At 37.6% G+C, this 10,930-nt stretch overlaps 1 protein-coding gene across 3 annotated transcripts in view; it reads left to right on the top strand.

Annotated features, from left to right (window-relative positions):
- LOC106938492 (TATA box-binding protein-like protein 2) overlaps nucleotides 1-9,268 on the top strand; it is a 16,347-nt gene extending 7,079 nt beyond the window's left edge. The window contains exons 3-7 of one of the 3 annotated variants that reach the window (XM_015020562.1): nucleotides 5,363-5,585; nucleotides 6,432-6,519; nucleotides 6,605-6,696; nucleotides 8,090-8,257; nucleotides 8,841-9,268. In XM_015020562.1, the coding sequence (XP_014876048.1) occupies nucleotides 5,363-5,585; nucleotides 6,432-6,519; nucleotides 6,605-6,696; nucleotides 8,090-8,257; nucleotides 8,841-8,874 (605 nt within the window). In that variant the 3' untranslated portion in view covers nucleotides 8,875-9,268. The other 2 variants (XM_015020563.1, XM_015020561.1) reach the window with 2 other exon arrangements.
- Nucleotides 9,269-10,930: the final 1,662 nt, after the last annotated feature.

Raw genomic sequence — 10,930 nt, 5'->3', positions numbered from 1 at the left:
TGAACACATTAAACAGGTTGAGTTTGCATACAACACTTGTGTACACTCCACTACAAATTTCACTCCATTCTTTTTGGTTCATGGTAGGGAGGCTTGTTTACCCGCCGATCTTTTCCTTAGTGCTCCCACTAACAATGAGCAAACACCTACATGTGCATCTAATGAGTATGCTACTAGTCTCCTAAACAAACTGTGTTCTGCTTTTGACACTGCAGCTGCTAACGTCGCTGCTACAGCCATACAACAGAAGCACTATTATGACAGGCAAGTGAGACATGAAGCTTATGATCCTGGGGATCTAGTGTGGGTTGACATGCCCTCGTTATCTAGACATAAGTTGGCTCCTAGATAGACTGGTCCTTTCAAAGTTTTAAAACGGCTGGATTTTGAGGCAGACATGGGTGTTGACTGAGGTGTTAGATCAACTTGACCCCAGAGCTAAACCCAAAGTTGTTCACTACAACCATCTGAAGCCATATAGGTCCCCTGTACCCAGGTCATCTGTGACAGATGCTTCACCATGTACTGGGCCCCCCACTCTAACCGCCCTCTCAGGCTCTAGGCCTTGGACATTTGAGTATAGTAGTATGGCAACACCTGACATGGCACATGTTATTCAATCTAGAGGCCAAAGTGAGGGCAATATTCCAGCTGCAGTAGCAGGGCCACCAGACAGTGCAGTTCCAACCCCAGTGAAACAACAAACTAGGTCTGGGCATCCCATTCGTCCTCCAGACAGGTATAGCCCTGACTTCTGAAGGGTTTTTACTTTATTCTTTTTCTTTCTTCACTGTTAAGCTATGACTTTTGGTAACTCTGATGCCCTGTTCAGAACGGTTTTTGAAGTCGCATTGTAATTTTTTTTCCCCTCTTCCTTGTTTCCTATGTTAACAGTTCATTCCTGTAAAAGTATAAGGGTTAGCGCTACATCAAGATCTACTGACGAAATCGATACGAAACTTCTGAAGAAGACCAGTGCAATTTCCTTCTTCACAAAAAGTAAACAAAAACGGAGCGGTGTCGCATTTTAGCGGTTGTAGGATTTCTTCATTGATCTACATTAGTTGTTTAGACATCGCCTGTTAGCTGCTAACGCGAGCGACGCTCCTGCAGGCGCCGTTACTGCGCGGTGAGTCTGTCCACTAAACCAGGCTGTTCCAATGCAGGATGAGCAGGAATCAGAAAATGTTTGTGGTGCCTTTATTTCTTACCCGACTTCTATAAAGATGGCTTAAATTAAAGCTGAGAAAATTGCTGACGTTGGTAAGTATTCTTCCTTGATATGTTTGGTTTCTATCAAGATGCAAGAGGATTAAGAAAATTGCTGTTTTATATTGGTGAATAATTAAATAATTGCTGCTGTTTTATTAGTTTGTCAAAATGTAATAAACCTTGACTGATATACTAGAATATGATTTAAAAGATTCAAGTCTATATCTGGAGAAGGTGGGCTTTCTCCTGTTGAGTATGGTGCATGTAGACTATAAAACGGGGTCCCCCAGTATTATATAGTAGGGTGCCCCAGTCATTGTTGGCTCATGGCTGCTAAAAACTTTACAAGACCGACTGATTTTAGTAACATAGTGACTAAATCAGTGGTTCTTAACCTTTTTTGAGGTACCGAACCCACCAGTTTCATATGCGCATTCACTGAACCCTTCTGTAGTGATAAATAAAATATGATTTTTTTCCCCTCCAAATTCAAGACATAGGGGTGACCCAACTAGAGCCTAGTTGGGTCACCCCAAGATTACCAAGTCTTCTGAAAAGGTAGAGCCTCTGAGAACAGTTCTTCAAAATATAGTCAGTGTTTTCAGCAAAGTTGAGCTGACTGTCCAGGAACGACCCAAATTTGCCACAGTTTCAAAAGGTATTTTTATAAATCTTCAATCTGGAAACTTACTTCCTCTTTTTTCAGGAAGTCTGGTGTTCCTGTTTCATGGCTTGACAACACTTTCTCTGCCTTATTGATTTCTTTTTATTAAATAGAAAAAGAAATAGAATTAAAGCAAAGTTTGCTTGAGACAAAACACACCAACACAACTTGATTGATTTTTATTGAAGTTTGATTTTACTGTTAGGTCTAGATGTTACTTGTGTGATTAATTTTAAAGGTAACGTCATGTATTGTTACATTCAAACTAAAATCTCCAGCATTGGGAAATGGGATGAGCTCGGGATTTCTTGACATCCGCCAGCAGTTGTGCTACTGGTCGCTAACAGCTACTGATCTTAGGCAGGATTTTGTTCACCCAACCAACGTTCTGTCACAACGTTCTGTCTGTCTACAGACACACACTTTTTCAGTGTTTTATTCAAGAACATATTTACATGATTCCATAATTTAATGTACACTTAACATTTCTAGATTTGGAGAAAAACATGTAATTTCCTTTAATTTATTTGATATTTTGTTGTAAAGACAATAAACTTTGACAAATCAGTCATTGTGAAAACATTAGCTACACAGTTTTCTTTTTTTTCTGGAAAAATCTTTATATATATATATATATATATATATATATATATATATACACACAGTATACGTCAACTCTGCTATGGACAGCATAGACAAAGAGTGAAAAAACCTCTAAAACTAAATAATTTTTATTTCATTACATAAGCTGTCTCAATACACTAATACTTCAGATTGAGATATTTCTCTTAAACACATACACAAAAAGTGAGAGAATAAAAGTGTGTAATAAAACACAAATTTATTTATTTATATTATGCTGGGCAGTGGTGGAGAAAGTACTCCAAAAATTTACTTAAGTAAAAGTACAAATACACAGACAAACTACCACATTAACATTTGTACTTAAGTAAAAGTAAAAAAGTACTGGCTTTTAAATACTTAAGCATTAAAAGTAAAAGTACTTGCTGAATGCATTACCTAATCCCTAATACAATATCATTAAGTGAGCCGATCGTATTTAATTTTAATACATCAGTAATGTGCCATTTTAATGAACAATGCCACAGATAAAGCATGTTTTTATTATGTTTACTCTCTGTAACATAGCTTAGACTTAAGTATGTGATTCTATGCATCATAATTTCAGGGATGGAAACATCTTGTCTCCTGTCCTAACATAGAATGAACTTCACTTTTTTTTTTTTTTGCCACTAGTGGCATTTATTTTGAACATTTAACATTAAATACACCCTTCTCAACAGGCGAGGGCGCACTTTCTCTGTCTATAATCACATATTTCAATGACTTGAAACCATTCCTCCCTCCCTGGCACCTCCAGGCCCGGGCCCCCATCCGGCCCGGTTTGGGGGGCAGCAGCCACCCCAGTCCCCCTATAGCTCCATGCCTGCTTGTACTTCGTTACTTCCCACCACTGATGCTGGGAACACTGGCCACAGTTTGCTGGTCAAACTGGGAGAAGTCCAGTGAGTTCTGAGACATTCTGGTACACAGGCTAAAGCCAAGGATAAAAGAGAAATTATCCAAAAGTGTTATAGAAAATGCATATCTGATTCCTTCACATTCAGAAAAAATATATTTTCAGCATGTTGGGTCTCTGACTCGTAGCATCTTTACAGCATAGTGAAGGAAACCCTCCCTAAATGAAGGATTGTGGCTTTACTGATGAACAGTGAGGTTTATTGGAGATAAACCCAGAGTTTCACTGTAAGACCTGTATGTACAAACACAAACTCAAAATTAGTGCAAGCTACAAAAACACACACCTTCAATCATAACGTCTGAACCAAAAAAAATAACGTTCACTGTTATATTTTTGGTGGATAGGCGAAGCTCTTGATCATGTGGTGTTGGTAGTGATTGTAGATCACCTGTTGCTCACCTGGTGACTTTAGTGGTGGGGGAGGTCTACTTTTTGCTGACCGCTTTAAGTTTGAATGATTTTTGTTTTTTGATTGTTTAAACCTCTGGATCTGTTTTTATGCTGCTTTTGGATACAAATGTCTGTTATCCACTGATCTTCTGCCTTGGATTTTTGATAATCTTGATGAAAATAAAACCATCGTTTGGTCAGCTGGCGTGTCAACAATGATTCCCCTATTCTGCTGCTTGGCGACTTTGACAGTCGCCAATATTCACTACTAAAATATCAACTTATTCAAAAACTATACTGTCCTCCAAAACATCAAGCTATACTATTCATATACAATAATACAAATTCACAATTTCAACCAATCAGTAATAGAAATATTCTTATTTACAAAATAAACGCACCTTGTGCCTCTATAAAGGGGGCCATTAATAACTAGATACATTTTAACAATGTTGTTGCAACTTGTCTTCCATTCTTTTCTGTTAACCTGCCGTTCTATAATAAAAAACAGTGGCAGTTATCTTATCAAAATAAAGGCATCAAATCAAAAACTGGAAGTCAATCATACGTTATACAAAAAGGCAATAAGTGCTAAAAGGAAATGCAACAAATAAGGACCTTAATTTGGGGTTATTTACACATAGTTGAATTCCAACATTGTGAAGCTGAGCTATGAAACAGAAGAATGAAGAACAGCAGCTCCAGCTCTGATCCCGACTGACCTTTCCTCACCAAAAGGGTATGGCAGATTGTGGAACACAACCAGTGATTGTTTTTGTTCTTTCTGCAAAATCGAATGCCAATTTATAGCATTTATTTGGTGCACTTGCTCAATTTACCCTACAGCCAGCTGTTTATAAAAATGACATCCAGTATTATCACATCTTTAGGTTACTTGGTTTAATAGGCTGGCAGATTTTCAATATGTTTGGACAGTAAAAAAACATATTTTTTTTGGTAGATAAACATACTTATCACATCACCACATGCAACAAATACAGGGGCAGTAAAATAGAGGGATGTGCTTAAGTTATGGTCTCATAACAATTGTATACAATTGCCTAAATAAAGGGAGTGTATCATCATCCCTGGTTCAACTTGCCCCATTCTCGCCTATAATATTTTACACTTTGTCTATTCAAGTATTACTACCTTTACCTTTATTAGCTATTACCTTTGTTCATTGCACAAAATACAACCAAAAATGTCTGAAAACAATTGGATAATACAAAACTCAAATTACTTTAAAGCCTTAAAAATATTTGACTCCAATCATACCATAGAAGAAGCACAGCAAAAAAGTGCCTAATTGTGAGTTTAAAGCCATGTCTTCAATCAGTTAAAGCAAGATGTGTAGTAAGTACATTTCAATTAACTCACATTTTTTCTGAAAAATGTTGGCAATGACCTGAAAATAACTGCAATATATAGTCAGATTTCACATTTCAGACTGACTGAAATAACTCCAATATTCTAATTTGTAGGGCACACTTTGTAAAAATAACTAAACTTCACAGTTTTTTTTCTCTAAGGTTTTTTTATTTTTCTTTTAGTCCCAGCTACAGCAGCCACGCATCAAAATGCTGAGCTTGATGTTTTGGAGGACAGAGGCATAAATCTGGATAATTTACATGGTATGGCTGTAGTGAAACGTCAAGTCACAGTCAATTTGGGATCGGAGAGAAATGCTTCCCCGTTCTGTCCTATGACTCCAATGACCCCGATGACTCCAATGACCCCGGTGACAGAGAAATCGGGAATCATTCCACAGCTACAGTAAGTTTAGAAATGCCATTGAAATATGTTCTAAGTACTTTGATAGGATTGGGGTTTGTACAGTTGGGGATCATATTTTTAGGGTTTGCTGACCCAGTCTAGATATTTCAATTGTATAGCAGAGACAAATGTAGATTGGGAGGTAAAAATAAGTTTGTTGGGAACATCAGCTAGTGCACATAAGAGGATCAGAAGAAGAAATGTTTTTTTTATATATAATCTAATATATATATAAAATACAGAGTGTAACATAGGCTTTTGGAATTAAAGCAGAGCCAATTGCCTCACATCACAAGGTATCCTTAGGTGTGTTATGGCTAAAAATTTATATCTTTCACGATGTGTTTTTGGCTTATCATAAACTAAAATAATCTGAGTAGAGGACTTTTTCACTTTATTTTCTTATTATTGCTCTTAAGAAAAAAGGAGCAGAATAATGTAAAATTGACTTTTGAGCTTTACATCATACATTTTAATGTGATCTTCCCATCAAAAACATATCTGGAGTATATTGCTTTGGTTCTTTCATGTGTATTTGAGAAATCCTTTAATCTCCTGTGGCAACCATTCCTTTACAAAAACCAAGAGGGACCTGAAAATGACCCCACAGCTGATCCCACTGAATCACAGTCGCTCATATTGTTTATTAGATTATATAATCGCATATAGGATATCAGCTTCAAAGATTAAATCTTTTACAGTTTTTTAAATGTATGGATTAAAAAAATTTGAGTATCCCATTAAAAATATCTTGACATTTTTGGTTGTATAAAGTGTTTAAGCAGTAATTATTTAACTGAATACTTTTCTATTTGCAAGGCACTCCTATCTTTTTTCTTTGCCCAGAAACATTGTCTCCACTGTAAACCTTGGCTGTCCATTGGATCTAAAATTCATTGCACTGCAAGCCAGAAATGCAGAGTACAATCCAAAGGTACACAGTTGATACTCCACAGTTTACTTTCTCATGGTTCAGTCTTTATGTATTTAATTTATTAATTTTTACCCACTTTTACCAGCGCTTTGCAGCTGTAATCATGAGGATCCGCGAGCCTCGAACAACAGCACTGATCTTCAGCTCAGGGAAGATGGTCTGTACAGGAGCCAAAAGGTCAGTCTATTCTATTAATCTGGATTAGGCTGTTGAATTTTTATCTTGGAATTGGATTTAAGTCTGACTTTTTTATGTTCCATTTTAAGAGAATTTAAGAAAATGTTTTTATTCTTTTTAGAATATGACCAATTGAAAAGCTATAAATGTTCCATTTAAGACAGAAGCCCATTAGTGCATTATTTTCTGTTGGCTGAAAATGTGCAGTAATAAGAATAAAAAGATGATGTAGAGACAGGTCATCATTCAAATAACACTGCAGTTAACAGTACACAAATCTCTGGTTACAGTTTTGGTCGTTTTGATACATCTCTAATATTATGGCTTCCTATTTAAAGAAATGTCTTTTAAGAATGGCTTAAGGGAATGTTGTGCCACAATGCTACAGACCTCTGTATATAGGAGGCCACTAGAGTTGATTATTTTTCCTTTTTTTGAAAAACAGCAGCCCTCGCATCTCAGTGCTGCTCCGGTCTTGCGGCGGCTGCCATTCAGACTTGTCAACTAGGCCGTGTATTTGGTGAATCTCCAATAAAGTGAATTGAATATTGATTGTTGAAAGTCTTCCAAGTTACCTCCAGTCCAGTTCGAGTCCAGTGGCAAGTTTTTGTTAGGCCAAAAATGGACCTTCCACAAATGAGTTGTTGTTACTTACTGTTTGGAGAATGATTTGTGATGGCTTCCTCTAAGCTTCTGAACATGTCATGTGTTATTATCAAGAGAATGTAGATAATGTATGATGCGTCTTAATATTATACACAGGGAGATGCTGGAGGAGTTGCCTAATAGCCGTCAGTACTTTTTCTGAGTGGGTGGGGCTTAAGTACCACACCAACATGTGTGTAGAACGATGCATGTGTGATTTACGTTATGCAAACGTCAAGGAGTTGGAATTTGCCATTCTGCTGTGCTCCAACCACTCCAAGGCATCAAATCAAAAATCGGAAGTCAACCATATATTAAGTAAAATGAAATGAAGGCAATAAGTGCAAAAGAGGGGATGCAATAAATAAGGTGCTTAATTTTGGGTTATTTACAACTACATCTCCAGGTTTCAAGTAGTTAATGGAATGGTTCAGCCATGGTAGCACAGCAATGGATGGCATGTAAAAGACTAGTCTTTTTGCCCTCCAGTGTTGTGCACATGCTCAACATGTCCAGATATAAACAATAATCTACATGGGAGCCGTAAAGCAGTTTGGCTTCGCCAACTATTGATTTCATAAAAATCTGGAAATTTCATGTGGGAGACAATTTTTGTCCTCCACATGAAGTTTTAGTTTTTGAATATGCTAAGACCTCCAAATATTTGCATGTAGTGCTGCAACTTTTAGAAAAGGCTTCAAAAGCGGTGTTTAGCTTTAGTCTCTTTTGTGTGTTTGAACAACTGCAGTGAGGAGCAGTCCCGTCTGGCAGCGAGGAAATATGCCCGGGTGGTCCAGAAACTTGGCTTCCCTGCCCGGTTTCTCGACTTTAAGATTCAGAACATGGTGGCCAGCTGCGACGTCTGCTTCCCCATCAGACTTGAAGGACTGGTTCTCACCCACCAACAATTCAGCAGGTACATTTATGAGCTTCCTGTTGTAAACCATCACCAGACTTTTACAGGTTCATTCATACATAATTGGATCTTTTGAAAATATAAACATGTAATCAACAATAGAGACCCTGTAAGAGTCCAGCTAAAATTGCACTATCAGTTGAGCAGACTGATTGCTATTAAAGAAAGGTAGATGTGTTACTATTGTTGAAATAGAAGAGTGGACAGCAGAAAGCTGGTGCCAAGTTTATTTCTCAGACAAATAAACTTGACACCGCTCCCCATACCAAGAGCATGGGGAGATGTACATAGGTCCTGTATGGTACCAAGAGTGAAACTTTCTGATGCAATTGATGTACAAGATTGAATCTTTCCAAAGGCAGTTAGTTTCCCTGAAATTTTGCCCAGGAACACTTCCATGGCTCAGCTATATGAGAACATTGAGAGTAACTTATTTCAACAACTGATAAACAATCAGGTGATCATCCAAGTAAGATGAAGTACTGTGTTACAAGGAATACATGATTCAATGTTTCAATGAGAAGCAAAACACAAAAAAACTACAGTTGGCTTTGGTCTCTTTTGTGTGTTTGAATGACTGCAGTGAGGAGCAGTCCCATCTGGCAGCAAGGAAATAAGCACTAAGAGAATGAATAAAGGCTTACTTACCATGGTTCAGGATTTCTTTCTCAAGTTTATATCCAGCATGCTGGAGAGAATCCCCACTGATAAGAAAAGGCTGAATATGAACTCTGCACATTCTTATCTAGAAGAACACTACAAAAAGACATGTCTAAAGTTGCACATGCTGTTTATGCACAGAGTTGTTGCTGTAGATGGAGAGTGGGAGGGTAATTTGCTTGAAGGATGCTTCAGGAACAAGTGTAGAAATGTTCTGTCTTTAGATGTTTAAATATTCCGTTTTAAAGAACATTCAGCCAAAGCTGTGTGGCGCTCAACATGTACGATCTTTTTAGACAAATATGTTTTCACTGATGCTGGTCTAATACACTTCTGTTCAAGTTGTCCCATTACTGACTAGAAATCTTTGCATAATATGAAATTGTTTCATTTACATGTATTCTATTTAGGAGTATGAAATTGGTTAATAATTGAGTTGTCTGATTCGTCATCCAATGTTTGAAGGTAAAACAAGCAAAAGGGACAAAGACTAAATGTACACCTGTTAACACTTGCTGACTAGCATCAAGCCACTTCTGATATCTAAAAGAACCTAAAAGGTTCATACAAAAAGTAAAACAGGCATATACAGAACCTTTCCAAAAAATTGAATACCATGGAAAAGTTGTTTAATTCCATTCAAAAAATGTAACTTTCATCAGGGCCCACAGTTTAAAAGGATCCATGGCCTAAATGTATTGCAATGTCCCTATTACCTAATAAATGCTGTTTGTGAAACGCCAAAACTCATAATTACTTCAAAAATTTACATCTTCTGTTATATTTTTCACCCATGGAGGTCGCCATCTTTTCACCATTGGATTGATGAAACGTTTTGGTCCATTCTGTACTGGGGTCTACAAAGTAAACACAGGAAGGCTAACTTTTCCCGAGTAGTTGTTTATCATATTGCGTTTGATTGTTATTTTAGATAATGCCACTCTGAGTCACTATTGGCTGTCATTAAAAAAAAAATAAAAAAAAATCAAAATTTAGGCAAATCTGGATAATTTCCCACATGAAAGAGAGCGCAGTGTGAGAGCCGGAGTGGACCACAACAAAGGACCTAATTTGGACCCTAGACATTTCTGAACAACACTTTGTCATTTGTATCAGCAGAACTAACGAAGGCTCTGACAGGTGATCGCTACCTTAACTAGCAAAAAATAAATGCAGTGCTGCCGCTGAAACAGGCAGAGCTGGACAGTCTTTGAGATGCTAACAGGAGCTATACTGCCTGCGGTACTGACATCACCGATCGGACCGGACCCATGGAGGTCCGTTGTCGGTGGTAAAGTCCAGTGTCGCTGTTTCCACCAGACTCTATACAGCACAGCTGATGCTGAACCAGATACAGCGCTATGGATGCTGGGAGAAATGTCAAAGACAAGCAGCGCTAATGGAGCCATTAGTACTGGAAATGCTATTGGAGCTAGAACACCTGTACTGAATGTGAAACCACTACAATACCGAACAAAGTATTGATTCGGCAACAACCGGACACAGCGCTATAGAAGTTCTTAACAGATCACACAGTCCGACCAGAGGTAAGTGTCATTCATTGTTTCATTTACAAAACTGAAGGCAGCAGCAGCAAAACACCAGCAGCTCCTATGGCCAACTCTGTCCTCTTCCTCATCATCACCTCTTATTTCTAGGCTCTGATATATTTCAAAGAGCTCCGGTTCAAATTAAAAAGGCCCAATAACGTTACTCATCACTGTTTTGGCTGGAGGAGCTAGGCAGTTGGACCGTTATAAGTCATTTACCTATAATGCATTGGAGCGTGAACAACATGGCGATATTCCTGTCAAAATATTTTAAAATTTATAAAAATTAAATAACTTACAGTATTATTACTGTATTGTTTTTACATCCAAGATAAATATTTCCAAAATGAGGTCTATTTTTTATAACTAATTGTGGTTCCCTTTAAACCAGGGGTCACCAACCTTTTTGAAACTGAGAGCTACTTCATGGGTACTGAGTCATACAAAGGGCACCAGTTTGACA

The sequence above is a fragment of the Poecilia latipinna genome, unplaced genomic scaffold (assembly GCF_001443285.1).
Source record: "Poecilia latipinna isolate Pla-1442-1.1 unplaced genomic scaffold, P_latipinna-1.0 Scaffold2605, whole genome shotgun sequence".
Taxonomy (NCBI): Eukaryota; Metazoa; Chordata; class Actinopteri; order Cyprinodontiformes; family Poeciliidae; genus Poecilia; species Poecilia latipinna.
This window is presented reverse-complemented; position numbering and strand designations above follow the sequence as displayed.